The 18,890-nt window shown below is 41.9% G+C and overlaps 1 protein-coding gene across 3 annotated transcripts in view; it reads right to left on the reverse strand.

Moving 5' to 3' along the window:
- The window catches only part of GMEB2 (glucocorticoid modulatory element binding protein 2), a 103,444-nt gene that overhangs the window by 54,896 nt on the left and 29,658 nt on the right, over positions 1-18,890 (reverse strand). For all 3 annotated transcript variants that reach the window (XM_030213339.1, XM_030213341.1, XM_030213340.1), the window contains exon 2: positions 8,219-8,392. In XM_030213339.1, coding sequence (XP_030069199.1) covers positions 8,219-8,349 — 131 coding nt within the window. In that variant the 5' untranslated portion in view covers positions 8,350-8,392. The remainder of the gene's footprint in view (positions 1-8,218; positions 8,393-18,890) is intronic.

An 18,890-nucleotide genomic window follows, 5' to 3' on the forward strand; every position in this document is an offset into this window, starting at 1 on the left:
TCCTGTGCCCACCGCTCAGACAGGTTCTTATAATCCAACTCTGGAACAGTGTCTCTTATGTGTCGGTGATGAAAGGTCAGGGGCACTCTCTGCTGTGCTTCAAAAGCAAACGCTGTAGAGATTTCTTCCCTTACATCCTCAGTCAAGGATGTCCATGGAAGGCTTCTGATATAGTGGTTCAATTGCCAATAGTGCCAGCGATCTGTAGCAGGAATTGCATATTCCGTTTGTAATTCTCCAAAAGATTTTATTTTTCCTTCCTCTGTTACCACATGCATTAAGTGCATGATGTCCCGTTTCTTCCACCGTTCAAAAGCTGGGTATATATTGCCTGCTGGAAATGCTGGGTTGCCGCATATGGGTAAAAATGGGGTCACTCGTGGTAAGAATCTATGCAGACGGCAAATCCAATGCTAAGTTGCCTTTGCTGCCGGCACAATGTTTGAAGCTTGCAGCTCCTTAGGAATCAATCCACCCGCTGTATGTATGAGACTGCTAAGACTCACATTTGGGGACATCTGAAGCTCCAGCGTTGTATTAGAGTAGTCTGATGTTAATCTGTGCCAGTCATTGATGTGTCGCATACCGCATGCAACTGTAACATACCGCATATTAAGTAAACCTATTCCTCCATATTCCACCGGAATGCACATCGTCTGCAATGGAAGGCGAGCTCTCTTCCCCTTCCACAGGCACACCCGCAACAGTTTATTCAATTGTTTTCCATCCGACTTGGTTAGGTACAACGGCATTGTTTGAAAAACATATAACCACTTAGGTATAATAATCATGTTATACATTGCTATTTTTCCAAACAGTGATATAGGCAAGGTCCCCCAAGTTTTCAGTTTTAACCTAATGTCTGACATCATCGCTCTCACATTCAGTTCATACAAATTTTTCAAATCTGGTGGTATTTCCACCCCCAAGTACCTGATTGACTCAGTAGCCCAGTTGAGGGAAAGGGGCCCTCCCCATGTCTCCTTCACCGAGGGCAATACCGGCATTATCCAAGACTTATTAAGATTCAGTTTAAAACCTGAGTATTGCCCATAGGTTTCCATACTAGACAACATATTTTTGAGGGATCTAGTGGGGTCCATTAGCACCAAGAGTAAGTCATCTGCATAAGCTAGTATTTTAACCTGTTCCTGCGCCATTTTTACTCCCTTTATCCCGCTCGCTAATGTTATGGTGCATAACAGGGGTTTCAGGGCTAGGGTGAATAGAATCGGTGACAAGGGGCATCCCTGCCTCGTGCCTTTTGCAATTTGGAACTCAGGCTCTTTTATCCCGTTTACTAGCAACGCTGCCCGAGGGCCTTTATATAGCGTCCTTATTGCTTCCAAGCACCACCCCTCGTATCCCATATATTCTAACACTTGGAACAGTTACGGCGAGGATATTGCTGGGCAGACTTATACGGTCTGTCCCAGAGCCGGTGGTTGGGAGGCAGGGATAGTGCTGGGCAGACTTATACGGTCTGTGCCCTGAAAATGACTGATACAAATCAAGGTAAGGTATACACAAAAAGTAGCACATATGAGTTTATCTTGTTGGGCAGACTGGATGGACCATGCAGGTCTTTTTCTGCCGTCATCTACTATGTTACTATGTATGTCCAGTCGACGCTGTCAAAGGCCTTCTCTGCATCTAGGCTCACTACCAGGGTGGGGTTTTTTTCTACCTGGCAGTGTGCTATTGCTAGTAGCAGGCGCCTAACATTGAACGAGGATTGTCGCCCTCTTACAAACCCCACCTGTTCATGGTTCGCTACTCTGGCGAGGATTGGGGCCATTCTTTCTGCTAAGATTTTGGCCAGCAATTTAACCTCCACATTTATCAGTGAGATAGGCCTATATGCTGTCATCTGTTCTCTAGGTTTTCCAGGTTTAGGAATCAGAGATATTAATGCTGTGTTAGCGTGTACTGGGAATGACCCAGTCTCCACCACCTCCTCATAATAGGCCAACAGTGCGCCCAGCGCTTCCATTGTGTCACGCTTCACCCGGAAGCACTGGGTTGTTAGCCCTTGGACCACTGCCGTGGAGCGGCAGTGGCAGGCAAAATCACTTCCAAACCAGAGACAAGGCAAAACAGGACTGGAACCCCGGACTGGAGTACTGAACTGGAACACACTGGACAGGAACGCACCGGACTGGTACGCACTGAACTGGAACACACTGGACAGGAACACAAGGGACTGGACTTAGGCTTCACCTACACGTAGCCGCCATTCCCCGGGGGTTGAGCCCCCAGGTGCAGGCAGCCGGCAGAACTTGGAAGAAAACTGGTACTGGAACTAGCAGGATTCAGAAGTGCCCACAGGCACCTAGACAAAAGCAAGGCAGACAGGGGTGCAGGGCTATGGCTGGAGCTCCAGTAGCTGAGAAATACAGGCCGGGAGCAGAGCAATACTGAAAGCTGCCAAGCAGCCACTAAGAAAAAAACCCAAGCCAGGAATACAGACCAGAGGCAAGACTAGGAAATAAGCAATAGAACCAAAACTAGCTACACACAGACTAACTAGAATTAAGCTACACACAAGCTAACTAGAAAACAAGCAAGAAACTCAGACTAGAACTGGACTAGGCAGAAGTGCACAGCGCACCCGAACATACCAGGGACCTTAGACGATGCAAAGGCAAACCTAGAAACTTCTGTGATTAATAAAGCCCATCAGCACCTGAATCTCAGCTGCAGCAATCTCAAGGCAACTACGGGTGCTGTTCAGGCACAAACAAGAAAGACAAGTCTGGCAGCCTGGAAGATCCGGACCGGACTGAGCTGAAGCCTGGAACAGGTAGGGACAGCAAGACAGTCTGTGGCTGCCACCGGTTCTGGCCACCAGAAGGCGAGAGGAGCACAAACCAAGAAGCAGGCAGAAAGCATACTGAAGCATAGAGAGGCTCAACATACACAGATGCAGCACAGAGGAGCAATCAGAGCCATGCTGGAAGCAGCCAGCACACAGAGACAGAGACAAAGCTAACTTAGAAAGAACAGACAGAAGCCAGCTTAGAAGCTGACCGCCAGAAATAAGGTAAGCCTGAGAGGGGTCATGACCACAGATGTGACACATTGACAACACTTTGTAGTATTCCCCAGTGTTATCCGTCTGGTCCCGGGGCTGAATTTAATTTTAGTGCCTTAATTGCCGCCTGCAATTCTGTAATCTGCAGAGGAGTATTTAGAGACTCTAGATCTAGTTCAGACAGTTGGGGACCTTAGCGTGCTCTAAATATTGTGTAATTTCTGTCTGCATGTTCTGTCTCCCCTCCTCTTCCGTATATAGGGAGGAGAAATAGGATGAAAGCATGTTTGCTATTTTTTTTTGTTCTGTGATTATGTTCCCTGTGGGATTGACGAGTGACTCTATCGTTCTAGATCCTCCCCATCCCTTAATCAATCTGGCGATCAACCGACCCGATCGGTTGCCATATCTCTGTAATTTATATTTCCGATATTCCATAGAGTGCATTTCCTTTTCGTGGAGCAAGGTGTTAAGGGCCAGTGAGTCAGCCAAGTGCTGTATCAAAAAAGTTCTCTAGGTATGACCAGAACTGATACAGTCTGATCAAAGAATTTGCAGTTTATTTAACTCTCAAATTCCACTAGAATATAATTAGGATTGCCAGAACCTTTCCACAAAGTTAGAATGTTACAGGACCAGAAGCAGTTAGAAAAGCGTATCCTCTGTCATAGCTAGGCAGGAAAGGGAAGAGGGTAGATCTATGGGTATAGTTGATTAATAATGATTTTTTTATTATCCTGCCAATATGGTACTGCCAACAGTGAGAGAAGCTTGAGGAACAATTTTAAGGAAGAGAAGGTAAAATGGTATCCTATGTGATATATAATGAGAATAGCAGCCAATGGATATGTTAATAGAGGTCCTTTTTATCTAGAGCATTAAGCCCGTGATGGTGAGCCGAACACTAGGGATTCCTGTGATAATAAAGGGTTTACTTTTCAGAGACAGTTGTAATTAGGGTGGAGTTAATTTGTGATAAGTAGTGTATTTATGAAAGTTATTTAAGAAATGTCAGTCTTGGGGTGGGCGGGCTTAAACTTAAAACCTGTGGAATGTGTTTGCTGTAAAACCTCTCTCTAGAACTGAATTAAGCCTATTATCTACACAGCTGGTTGGGATAAGGGAAAGTCAAGGTTAAGAAATGCACAAGAAATGTCCAAACCCACAGCTCTGAGTAGGGATAGCCAGAAATATAGCCACAAATAAAGCCAGAACAAGTCTTATCTGTGTGAGTTTCCTTCAGGCAGGAGACAAGCAGATACCTCTTGGTTAAATTGCCCAGCTCTCTCAGCAGAAGCTTTAGACACACCTTAGCTTACAATTGTCTACAGAAAACCCAGGTGTGGGAGGGGGAGAGCCCAGCACACTTTAAGGAAAAGATAAAGATCTAATACTTCCTGGCAGCTTTTAAATTTAGTTCTCAGAGATCTAATACTTTCTGGCAGTTATTACATTTAGTTCTCAGATGAACAGATATCAATAAACCAGTTTGAAACACAGCAATCAGATCACAATATTTGCAGAGCAGATAAAACTGGTTGGTTTTTTTTCTTTTTTGGAAAGATATGAATGCAGTGACAAGGACAGACAAGGATTGAAGTTAGAGATGCCCAAACCCACAGCTCTGAGTAGGGATAGGCAGAAATAAAGCCACAAATAAAACCAGAACAAGTCTTATCTGTGTGAGGTTCCTTCAGGCAGGAGACAAGAAGAGATTGCAAATCTTTTCATGGCACATTTTGAGAATTAATGGGTATATTGCTTGCCTTTCTCAATCAAAATCATTGATGATGTTTTTATGCTTTGGAGTGGAAGTGAGATTGAATTGAAACAGTTTGTATCATGGCTTAACACATGTGATAGCAATATACAATTTGAGGAAAAACATTCATATTCAGATACTTATTTTTTAGATGTCAGTATTACCATCAATAATAGCATGCTGACTACAAAGACATTTAATAAATCCACTGAGATAAATATTTTTCTACTGTATTCAAGTTGTCATCTGAGAAGGCTGAAGGGCAGTTTACCGTTCTCGCAGATGCTAAGACTTAGAAGGAATTGTTCAAATCAGACTGATTTTAAAAAGCAAGCACATAGTTTGAAGAAAAAATGACAGAGAAGAGGATACTCTAAAAAAAAGTCCTTACAATGCCTATAAAAAACAGCAAAGTATAACAACAGGAACTTGTTAATAAATTCAGAGTTCACAAGATAGCTCTGAAAATAGACGTGTTTTAAAATACACCATGGGTGATACTCAGATAGCCAACATTTTTAGAAAGAGATGGGACATTGTACAGTTACATCCAAGTTTCCATGAGAGTCAATTACGAATCACATTTTCTAGAGCAGCAAACTTAAAAGAAAGACTAAGCCCTGCAGAACTACTGGAAAAAAAAAACATGTATAAATTGAAAGGACACTTTAAATGTGGTGATTGCAATATCTGTGAAAAAAACATTGCATTTGAAGAAATTTACCAACCCAGTGGACGGCAAAGAATATGAGTTAAAATATTTCATTAACTGTAAGTCGGACTTTATAGTGTATGCAGTCAAGTGTCCTTGTGACATGTTATATATCGGAATAACGAAAAGATCCTTTGAACAGCATATGTTAGAGCAGAAGTCAAATCTTAAGAAGAAGAATTTGAAAGAACCAATGGTACAACATTGTGAAAATCAAGGACACAGTTTTAAGAATTTGAGATGTTTTATAATTGATGTAATACCTACACATAGGCGGGGTTGCGATGTCTGAATTCACATATTGATTGGAACACGTTTCACTAACAATGTTTTATCAAGAGCAACAGATTATTTTTTGACCATTGGATAGACTCCACTCTGACAGATTGGTTTGTTTATTCTGATTAAGAGGAAATGATGTACTAAAAACATAAATTTAAATGTTTTTGCATCTGAAGTCAAAAGCACCATTTTGAGGATGAAGGAAACATGATTTGAAGTAAGTGTTTCACTGCTGACAGATGATGTTCAAAGTTGATTTAAGAGGTATTCTGATTTAATTTTTTGCAGAAATTCGCTAGCATATGAGCATGAATAGCACAGTCCCCGAGGAAGCTCGTTCTTGCAGTGAAACGGAAGCTCCATTGGGAACAAGATAAGTGCTTCTAAGCTCCTGCTGTATTGGCGTTTATATTTATATATGAATAAGTCTTCAAAAATTTAATAAGTTTTGAGAATGACAAAAATTTGAAGAAACAAAGATTAGGAACAAAAAGAAAGTTTTGGGAGTATTTTCAAAGACCAATGATTGAGAACTGGCCCACTTTAGAAAGCATAAAAATTTTGTTTACTTCATGTGAGGTCTCTGAGGTCTTTTTCTCCCAATTTTTAAGATTATATCAACTTAGGAATTAAGACCATATTGCTGTTGTCGATTACTACTATTTCTGCACTGGTTTTTATCCTATGTATTTGTCCCAAATTTTCATCTAAACCACCTGCACGAGGAGGCCATTCCACGAATTCACCACACTTTCCATGAAGAGGGATTTCTTCAGGTTACTTCTGAGTCTACCCCTTTCACCTTCATTCTATACTCCCTCATTCCTCCTGTGCATTTATGCCACGTAGATACTTAAATGTCTATCATATCTCTTCTCTCTCACCTTTCTTCAAAAGTATACATATTGAAATTTTTAAGTCTGTCCCCATATGATTTATGATGAAGACCACTAAACATTTTAGTAGCAACCCTCTGGACTGACTCCATCCTGTTTATATCTTTTTGAAGGCGCAGCCTCTAAATGAGGTCTAAAATGAGGTCTCACAAGAGTCTTATACGGGGCATCATCACCCCATGCACCCAAGCATCCTTCTAGCTTTCGCCATTGCTTTTTCTACCTGTTTGGCCATCACATATGATCAATCCAAGTCCCACTCCTCTTTCATGCACAAAAGCTCTGCACTCTCTAAACTGTACCATTCCCTCGGATTTTTACTACTAGTACTACTACTATTACTAATCATTTCTATAGCGCTGCTAGATGTACACAGTGCTGTAAACATTATATGCAGGTATTTTCTCTGTCCTTAGAGGGCTCACAATCTAAGTTGTTTGTTTGTTTTTTGTACTTGGTGCAATGGAGGGTTAAATGACTTGGTCAAGGTCACAAAGAGCTGCAGTGGAAATCGAACCCAGGTTGCCAGGATCAAAGCGCACTGCACTAACCATTAGGCTACTCCTCCACTCCTAATGTGTGACTCTCCATTTTTAGCATTAAATCCTAGATGTCAGATTCAGGACCATTCTTCAAGCTTTGCTAGGTCCTTCTTCATGTTATCCACACCATCAGAGGTGTCTACCCTATTGCAGGTTTTGGTATCATCTGCAAAGAGGCAAACCTTACCAGACAGTCCCTCCAACAATATTACTTACAAAAATGTTAAAAAGTTAAGGTGAAGAGGAAAAAAGCAACTGCTGATATTTCTTTTCCTGTCTCTTTTCCTCATCAGAAGAGTGGCTGGGGCTAGGCAGGATGGAGGAACTGCGGTAGGGGCAAGGACTGATGGGAGTGCCATAAAGAAAGAAGGGGGGTTATCTGACTTTCTCTTATAAAAGGAGTTGCTATGCCTCAGGCAACACTTCAATAAAAAAAAATGAAAAAACAAAACAAAAACGCCTCTGGATGTAAAAGGTATATACCTAGGCTCCTTTGACTTAGAAAGAATGCAACAGGGCCTGTGAAAGCACCAGTCATATGCTACACCTTGCTTCTCAGTCTCAAACTACCTGCATAAATATTTAAGAGTCTGTGGTAATGTCCAGAACTCACCTGGTGAATAGATCTGTAGTGTGCAAGAACTTCTGGTTGTCTTGATTTGTATAGAATACTGTTTTTTTTTGCGTGTGAGGCTTATAGTGAAAATTATGCATTGAGGGTTATGAGCAATGTGACAAATAGAAAATGTGTCAAGTTCTCCGAGATGGGTTAGGTAGAAACCAAGCTTGAAAATGTAGTCTGAGTCTCCTGCATAGCTAGATACAGCTCTGCTGCTCAGACACTCAGGACTGCTTTAATCACATTGAATTTATTATTATGGCCCTTCTTACAAGTTAAATGAAACTGGCTTCTTAAAAATTGTAACCCGCTTAGAACTCTGAGGTAATAGCGGGATAGAAAACTGATTTACCATTACCATTTCTCCCTACCTGTGCTGGCCCAAGTTTGTAGTCACTAACACAGTTTTGACTTCCTCCATGCCTCTGCCATCAGCAGCATTGTCTGGTGTGGTAACCACCACCACTTCTTCCACATGAACGCTGACATCAGGAGTTGCCATAGCCAGAAGCACACAACAATGGATCTAATAAGAAACTGGTTTCCTGTGGGATCAGGAAAGAGAGAAAAAGTTAAGAAAGAAAAGACTATCAGATCCTACATGGAGTGTGTGTTCTGCCATGTGTTTCTATTCATGCTTATCATTCCTGTAATTTCCATCTTTCAAATATAGTCAGTTGAGTAATGTTCTATGGAAACAGCAATCCCACTTTAGCTATTTAATGCAATGCTTTAGACTGAGTTGTAATTTTGAATGATCCAATAGCAAATGGGGGGTGGTTCACAAGAAGTCTCTTACTTCTGTGCTAAAGGAAATGAGGCTTGTAACATATATTGCACCCCTGTAAAAAAGATCCATTGAGGTCTGAGCCAAAGCCAGATCTAAGCAGAAAATGACCTTCTACACAGCACACATACCTACATGTACAGGCAATTTACATGTGCCAAAAAGTGTGATTATACAAAGTAAGAGATGAGTCTTATGTAAATTACCTGGTTTACAGTATAGTCCCATCATACAAGTAAAAATTGGTTTTGGGCAGATTCTGTTTTCTTTACAAACATGAGAGGTAAAGTATTGATCTCTTCTTGTTACCTCTCGACTTTTACAGACTACACATGCCTGAATTGCATATTTTTATATATCTACTATCAAAACTGTTGTACTAAGTAATAGGAACAACAAACATAGTTTGAAATGTCTATATGCGAATGCCAGGAACCTAAGAAATAAGATGGGAGAGTTAGAATATATTGCACTAAATGAAAAATTAGATATAATAGGCATCTCTGAGACCTGGTGGAAGGAGGATAACCAGTGGGACACTGTCATACCAGGGTACAAATTATATCGTAGTGAAAGGGTGGATCGAATTGGTGGAGGGGTAGCATTGTATATTAACGAGAGCCTTGAATCAAATAGATTGAAAATTCTGCAGGAAACAAAACACGTCTTGGAATCACTGTGGATTGAAACTCCATGTGTAAAGGGGAAAAAAGGATAGTGATAGGAGTGTACTACCGTCTGCCTGGCCAGGATGAACAGATGGATGCAGAAATGTTAAAGGAAATTAGGGACGCAAACAAACTGGGCAACACAATAATAATGGGTGATTTCAATTACCCCAATATTGACTGGGTAAATGTAACATCGGGACACGCTAGGGAGGTAAAATTCCTTGATGAAATCAAGGACAGCTTTATGGAGCAGCTGGTACAGGAGCCGACGAGAGAAGGAAAAATTCTAGACCTAGTCCTTAGTGGAGCGCATGATCTGGTGCGGGAGGTAATGGGCTAGTGATGGGCAGACTTATATGGTCTGTGCCAGGGCTGGTGGTTGGGAGGCGGGGATAGTGCTGGGTAGACTTATACGGTCTGTGCCAGAGCCGGTGGTGGGAGGCGGGGCTGGTGGTTGGGAGGCGGGGGATAGTACTGGGCGGACTTATACGGTCTGTGCCCTGAAAAAGACAGGTACAAATCAAGGTAAGGTATACACAAAAAACTAGCACATATGAGTTTATCTTGTTGGGCAGACTGGATGGACCGTGCACGTCTTTTTCTGCCGTCATCTACTATGTTACTATGCTTGATAACAGCGATCATATGATCGGATTTGATATTAGCTTTGAAGTAAGTATACATAGGAAATCAAATACTTTAGCGTTTAACTTTAAAAAAGGAGACTATGATAAAATGAGAAGAACGGTGAAAAGAAAACTTAGAGGAGCGACTGCGAGGGTCAAAAATTTACATCAGGCGTGGATGCTGTTCAAAAACATCATCCTGGAAGCCCAGGCCAAATATATTCTGCATATTAAAAAAGGAGGATGGAAGACCAAACGACAGCCGGCGTGGTTAAAAAGTGAGGTGAAGGAAGCTATTAGAGCTAAAAGAAAATCCCTCAGAAAATGGAAGAAGGAGCCGACTGAAAATAATAAGAACAGCATAAGGAATGTCAAGTCAAATGCAAAGTGCTGATAAGGAAGGCTAAGAGGGACTTTGAAAAAAAGATTGCATTGGAGGCAAAAACACATAGTAAAAATTTTTTAGGTATATTAAAAGCAGAAAGCCGGCAAAAGAATCGGTTGGACCGCTAGATGACCGAGGAGTAAAAGGAGCAATCAGGGAAGACAAAACCTTCTGCTCAGTGTGCTGCTACGGCTAAGAAAGCAAACAGAATATTAGGTATTATTAGGAAAGGAATGGAAAACAAAAATGATGATGTTATAATGCCTTTGTATCGCTCCATGGTGCGACCGCACCTTGAATATTGTGTTCAATTCTGGTCGCTGTATCTCAAAAAAGATATAGTGGAATTAGAAAAGGTGCAGAGAAGGGCAACGAAAATGATAAAAGGGGACGGGACAACTTCCCTATATGAGGAAAGGCTAAAGCAGCTAGGGCTCTTCAGCATGGAGAAAAGGCGGCTGAGGGAAGATATGATAGAGGTCTATAAAATAATGAGTGGTGTTGAATGGGCAGATGTGAAGCATCTGTTCACGCTTTCCAAAAATACTAGGACTAGGGGGCATGCGATGAAGCTACAATGTAATAAATTTAAAACGAATCAGGAAAAGTCCATAGACCGTTATTAAATGGACTTGGGGAAAATCCACTATTTCTGGGATAAGCAGTATAAAATATTTTGTACTATTTTGGGATCTTGCCAGGTATTTGTGATCTGGATTGGCCACTGTTGGAAAGAGGATGCTGGGCTTGATGGACCTTTGGCCTTTCCCAGTATGGCATGTACTTATGTACCTATCTCTCATTAGTAACAGAGATAACCAAGTGTTATGTTACTAATCAGTACTAAGTATATGCACTAACGAACCATTTATGTATTATCTGCCTCAACTGGACCATCCAAGGATATCCAAGGATATCGGAACCAGAAACTACAAAGTGAAGAACTACAATCTGTGAGCTGAAATTTTATTTTAACCAAATAACTATTTTTAAAATTCTGATTCTGTTGAAACTAAGTTCTCAACCCCCTCTGCATTAAGTCTCCAAAGAAATTCACAAAGAAGTACAAAATACAGTCATTTGATTCTCTATTACTGGAAGTCTGATCTCCCAGGCCTGGTCTGAATTTACAACTTTAAATTTTAAGTCTATTCTCTCAGACCTGTTGACTTAAAGCCTTTAATTCTACAGTGCCCTCTGGTAAAACTGTTGATCCACAGAGTCTTTTTAGGACTGTAGTGCCACCTAGTGAAATCTCCAATATAGCATCCTTCGTTACATTTTTTACACTGAATGATATATACCACATTGGAAGATGAGCAAGTGAAAGATCCCTTTATGTTGAATATCTTTCCTTTGTGGGTAACTGTGGGGTCCTGTGAAATATTTTGGCATAGTTTGCAACTGGATAAATTACAGGGACGTGTGCCCTTCTGTTCCTTTTCAGTCTGTGATGGAAGTTTACTTCTGATTAGCTTGTGTTTTAAGTTGGGTGGCTGTCGGAAGGCCAGTACTGGTGGGGATGGGAATATCTCTTTCAGTAATTCATCTTCCTGGAGTATAGGTTGTAGATCTCTTATGATTTTCCTCAGTTTTTCCAGCTCTGGATTGTATGTCACTACAAGGGGAATTCTGTCTGTGGATTTTTTCTCCTTGTACTCTAACAGATTCTCCCTTGGTGTTTTGAGGGAGGAGGCAATATTCTTGGAGATTATTTTGGGGTTGTAGCCTTTCTGTTTGAAGGATGCAGTCAGGCTTTTAAGGTGTCTGTCTCTGTCCCCTGGGTCAGAGCAGATACGGTGGTATCTTGTGGCTTGGCTGTAAATGATGGATCTTTTTGTATGTGAATACAAATCTGTTACAGTACAAGGAGAAAAAAATCCACAGACAGAATTCCCCTTGTAGTGACATACAATCCAGAGCTGGAAAAACTGAGGAAAATCATAAGAGATCTACAACCTATACTCCAGGAAGATGAATTACTGAAAGAGATATTCCCATCCCCATCAGTACTGGCCTTCCGACAACCACCCAACTTAAAACACAAGCTAATCAGAAGTAAACTTCCATCACAGACTGAAAAGGAACAGAAGGGCACACGTCCCTGTAATTTATCCAGTTGCAAACTATGCCAAAATATTTCACAGGACCCCACAGTTACCCACAAAGGAAAGATATTCAACATAAAGGGATATTTCACTTGCTCATCTTCCAATGTGGTATATATCATTCAGTGTAAAAAATGTAACGAAGGATGCTATATTGGAGAAACAGGCCAGATGCTTAAGACAAGATTCAATTTGAATAGACGTCACATGAACAATACAGCCAGTAGGGCCCCCACCCCGGTGGGACAGCACTTCACAGAACCAGGACACTGTACCAGTGATTTCACAGTGAGAATACTGAAAGGTAACTTTAAAACCATACAAGAACGTAAGACCTTTGAAGTCAGAATGATTGAATATTTTAACACCCAACAGAAAGGACTTAACAAGGACCTGGGGTTCCTAGCCCATTATAAACCATAAAGCTGTATGTCTCTGTTGATCACCCCACCCCTCACCTACCCACACCCATCCTGTTAGAATATCAATGATATGCTTTGATGTCCCCATGCATACCTCCGACCCACCCCCATCCTCCCACCCTGTTAGAATATCAATGATATGCTTTGACGTCCCCATGCATACCTCCGACCCACCCCCATCCTCCCACCCTGTCAGACTGTCATAGTAATGCTTGAATGTTTTCACTTACATACACTGTCAGCTAGCACATTTGCTTATTTCCGATCTGACGAAGAAGGGCAACCTTCGAAAGCAAATCAAGAAATGTATTAAGTTATGTCCAATAAAAAAGGTATCATCTTATTTTCTTTTCCATGTTTTATTTTGTTTGAATTCTATTGATAACCTTAAGAGTGGACTAACACGGCTACCACATTCCTCTACAAAACTATCCCGAAACCACTCTTTGGAACCATAGGCCTGGTGATGCCAGATCAGCTGCTAAGAAATCCACAGTGATCCATGATTTCATGTCATCCATGAATAGCATCTTGACATTTTAGGAATAAGTGAAACCTGGCTAGATGAAAGCAGGGGTTTAACACTGGCTGAACTACACCCAACAGGTTTCAATATCCAACATAAACTAAGACCAGGAAGATGGGGTGGAGGGGTGAGGTGAAGGAAGCTATTAGAGCTAAAAGAAAATCCTTCAGAAAATGGAAGAAGGAACCAACTGAAAATAATAAGAAACAGCATAAGGAATGTCAAATGCAAAGTGCTGAAAAGGAAGGCTAAGAGGGACTTTGAAAAAAAGATTGCATTGAAGGCAAAAACACATAGTAAAATATTTTTAGGTATATTAAAAGCAGGAAGCCGGCAAAAGAATTGGTTGGACCGCTAGATGACCAAGGAGTAAACGGGGCAATCAGGGAAGACAAAACCTTCTGCTCAGTGTGCTGCTGCGGCTAAGATAGTGCAGCAGGCAAGCAGGGGCCTCATAGAAGGCACCACAAAAATCATTAACTCCTCTCTTTCTAACGGGCAACTACCAAAAGGGCAGCAGTGCAGCCTTTGCTAAAGAAGAACCAACTTGAACAGGACAAACTTGAAAGTTACCAGCCAGTATCTAACATTCTATTTCTAGGAAAACTTATAGAACAAACAAGTCTGTTCCACTCAGTGATTGGCTACAAGAAAGAAATCGGCTGGATTCAGACCCAGTTATGTAACAGAAATGGGCCTTGTATCCCTATTAGATGATCTTCACAGAAACCGAGACACGGGATTTGCCTCAGTGTTAATACTGCTAGATTTCTCAGCAGCTTTTGACACTATGGATCACTGGCTTCTTAAAAATTGTAATCCGCTTAGAACTGTGAGGTAATAGCGGGATAGAAAACTAGAATACTTCGGGATTGGAGGAAACGTACTTAAATGGATCAATGGCTTCCTAACCGCAAGATCATACCAAGTGATATCAAACTTAAATACATCACCATGGAAACCTGAATGCGGAGTACCCCAAGGATCACCATTCTCACCAACCCTTTTTAACTTATTGATGACACCTTTAGCCAAATCGCTATCCAACCAAGGACTCAATCCTTATATCTACGCAGACAATGTCACGATCTACATCCCGTTCAGACATGATCTAACTGAAATCACAAATGAAATCAAACACAGCCTCCAAATAATGAATTTATGGGCAGATGCATTCCAACTAAAGCTTAACGCAGAAAAAACACAATGTCTCATCCTCTCATCACAATATAACATGAACAAACCCATCACCATAAACACCCCAGACTACACCCTCCCTGTGTCGGACAGCTTGAAAATTCTCGGAGTTACAATTGACCGAAACCTAACACTAGAAAACCATGCGAAAAATACAGCAAAGAAAATGTTCCACTCAATGTGGACACTCAAAAGAGTAAAACCTTTCTTCACAAGGGAAATATTCCGCAGCCTAGTACAATCAATGGTGCTAAGCCACCTTGACTATTGCAATGCCATCTATACAGGATGCAAAGAGCAAATCATTAAGAAACTCCAAACGGCCCAAAACACAACAGCCAGACTCATATATGGAAAACGAAATACGAAAGCGCCAAACTCCTAAGAGAAAAACTACACTGGCTTCCACTAAAAGAACAAATTGTGTTCAAAGTTTGCACCCTGGCCCACAAAATCGTTCACAGTGAGGCCCCGATCTATATGTCAGACCTCATAGACCTATCAACCAGGAACACAAAATGATCAGCACGCACATTCTTGAATCTCCACTACCCCAGCTGTAAAGGACTTAAATATAAATCAACATGTGCATCCAGCTTCTCCTACATAAGCACGCAACTGTGGAACGCACTACCAAATGCCATAAAAGCAATGAATGATCTAACAATCTTCCAAAAACTACTGAAAACCAACCTGTTCAATAAGGCATACCACAACGATCTATCCTAAATACTAGACAACTAAAATCTACCTGAACCAGACAAAACCGACAACTCCACAATAGACTGATTAACCTACGTTATCAAGTATGAACACTACGCATTACGCACTACCACTTTATTTTTCATGCTAGAAATGAACTTACTATAGTTGTTTGTTTAAAATACTTTATAACCTACTCTATCATTAAGGAACTTCAATGTAACATCACTTTGTAATCTACTCTACTATTTATGCACTCTAATGCAATATCAATCTGTATTTCTTAATCCTGAAATGGCGATCGCCATTACGGCATAATATAAGTCACATTGAGCCTGCAAATAGGTGGGAAAATGTGGGATACAAATGCAACAAATAAATAAATAAAAATTTACCATTACCATTACTCCCTACCTGTGCTGGCCTACGTTTGTAGTCACTAACACAGTTTTGTCTTCCTCCATGCCTCTGCCATCAGCAGCATTGTCTGTTTCTAGCACGACTGGTAGAAACAGGTATCAATGGAACAGTACTTGCTTGGTTCAGATCCTATCAGACAGGCAACAGTGGCAGCACCTCGTCGCCTCCATGGGTGCTGACCTGTGGGGTACCACAAGGATTGATACTGTCACCTATTATATTCAATATCTACCTCAAGCCACTAGCCAAGCTGATTCGGTCGATGGACACTCAGTTCTACATCTACACGAACGACATGCAGTTACTCATATCCATTGAACCTGACTTATCTACAGTCCTGAATAAACTGTCTACCTGTTTAACATCAATTCAAGAATGGGATAAAAACAATAAACTCCCTCCTCAAAGTACCCTCAGCTCTACCCCCCTCCCCTCTCTCCTCAATCACTGCCTGATTACTTTCATGACAAGGTCCAGAAGATCAACCTTGGATTCTCTGCCAAGCCGCCTCCTCCTCTTCTTCCCTTAACCCACTTCCTCAATCACCCAACCCATGCTTCCTTCTCTTCCTTTCCTGATATCACTGAAGAGGAAACCACCCACCTTCTTTCCTCCTCGAAATGCACTACCTATCCCTCTGATCCCATTCCCACCAACTTACTTAACTCCATTTCTCCCACTATCACCCCCTCTTATCTGTCACATCCTCAACCTCTCTCTTTCCACCGCAATTGTCCCTGACACCTTCAAACATGCTGTAGTCACACTGCTCCTCAAAAAACCGTCATTAGACCCTTCCTGTCCTTTCAAATACCGTCCCATCTCCCTCTTACCCTTCCTCTCCAAGTTACTTGAGCATGCCGTTCACAGCCGCTGCCTTGATTTTCTCTCCTCTCATGCCATCCTTGATCCGCTTCAATCCGGCTTTCGCTCTCTACATTCGACTGAAACAGCACTCACTAAAGTCTGTAATGATCTATTCCTCGCCAAATCCAAAGGCCATTACTCCATCCTTATCCTCCTCGATCTATCCACTGCTTTTGACACAATCATAGTCTTCTTCTTGCCACACTGTCCTCATTTGATTTCATGGCTCTGTTCTTTCCTGGTTCTCCTCTTATCTCTCCCACCATACCTTCAGAGTATATTCTGGTGGATCATCCTCCACCCCTATCCCACTCTCAGTTGGAGTACCTCAGGGATCTATCCTTGGACCCCTTCTTTTTTCCATTTACACTTTTTCCCTGGGCTCTCTGATCTCATCTCACGGTTTCTAATACCATCTTTATGCGGACAACACCCAGCTCTACCTCTCCACACCTGACATTACTGCTGAAACCCAAGCCAAAGTTTCAGCCTGCTTGACCGACATAGCTGCCTGGATGTCACACCACCACCTGAAACTGAATATCGCCAAAACTGAGCTTATTGTCTTTCCCACCAAACCCACCTCGCCTCTCCCCCCATTCTCTATTTCAGTAGATGGCACCCTCATCCTCCCTGTCTCATCTGCTCGCAACCTAGGAGTCATCTTTGATTCCTCCCTCTCCTTCTCCGTTCATATCCAGCAGACGGCCAAAACCTGTCACTTCTTTCTCTTTAACATCAACAAAATTCGCCCTTTCCTCTCAGAGCACACCACTCGCACCCTCATCCACACGCTTATTTTCTCTCGCCTAGATTACTACAACCTGCTCCTCACTGGCCTCCCACTTAGCCATCTATCCCCCCTTCAATCTGTTCAGAACTCCACAGCACGTCTTATTTTCTGCCAGAGCCGATATGCTCACATCAGCCCTCTCCTGAAGTCACTTCACTGGCTTCCGATCCGTTACTGCATACAATTCAAGCTTCTCCTACTAACCTACAAATGCTCTCACTCTGCTGCCCCTCCTTACCTCTCCACCCTCATCTCCCCCTACATTCCTACCTGGAACCTCCACTCACTGGACAAATCCCTCCTTTCTGCTCCCTTCTCCACTTCCGCTAACTCCGCCCTTTCTGCCTCGCTTCACCCTTTGCCTGGAATAGACTTCCTGAACTGATACGTCAGGCCCCATCCCTACCCATCTTTAAATCCTTGCTCAAAGCCCATCTTTTCGACTCTGCTTTTGGCACGTAACCTTACCATTACTCCTCTATTCAATACCACTACCAATCTGTCTGTATTATGCATTTGCATACCTTAATTGTCTTTAGCTGTTTAGATCTATTAGTCTGTCCCTATGAACTATTGTGTAATCAGATGTACTATGCTGTCCTAATTTGATTGTCTCTGTTGTTACGTCCTTTAGATTGTAAGCTCTTTTGAGCAGGGACTGTCTCTCTCTTCATGTCTGACTGTACAGCGCTGCGTAAGTCTGGTAGCGCTTTAGAAAAGTTGAGTAGTAGTAGTAACTTTGCCTCAACCCAAGTAAAACCAAGCTTCTATTGGTCGCTAACAGAAGTGGGCAGATACCTGACATCAAAATCTCTTTTAGGAAATACAAATTCCCCCTCAAATCACAAGTCAGGAACCTTGGAACACAGGTAGACTAAACACTTACGCTGATCCACAAAATCCAAGCAGCCTTCAAAAGCTGCTTCTATTATTTGCGACAACTACGCTACCTCTCTCCTTACATTGAGAAGGCAAGTTTGTCACAGTTGTGCATGCCATGATAACATCAAGACTTGATTATTGTAAAGTGAAGATACTTACCTGTAGCAGGTATTCTGAGGACAACAGGCTATATATTCTCACATGTGGGTAATGCAATCCTGCGTCGCCCGGTCTGAAGCTTCTATCAAAGCTTTTCACAGAGCTCTTTGGAGTGTGAGCTACGCTCCAGTGTGCATGTATGCCTTCCTGCCCACCAAGCGAGTGTGGGAGCAACAGTATAATACTATAGCATAGAAGATGACTCCAAGGGGAAGTGGGGGGATATGTGAGAATATATAGCCTGCTGTCCTCAGAGAATACTGGTTACAGGTAAGTATCTTCGCTTTCTCCAAGGACAAGCAGGCTAATAGTTCCACATGGTAAAATTATGCCTTACCTGCTGATAATTTTCTTTCCTTTAGCAGCAGCAGATGAATCCAGGATCTGGTGGGTTGTGTCCATCTACCAACAGGTGGAGATAGAGATTACAAAGCTGAAGGCAGTGATACCAGAGGGTCAGCTCCTCCTTCACTTTAGTATATGTCTCATCACCAAGCA

The sequence above is a fragment of the Microcaecilia unicolor genome, chromosome 8 (assembly GCF_901765095.1).
Source record: "Microcaecilia unicolor chromosome 8, aMicUni1.1, whole genome shotgun sequence".
Lineage (NCBI taxonomy): Eukaryota > Metazoa > Chordata > Amphibia > Gymnophiona > Siphonopidae > Microcaecilia > Microcaecilia unicolor.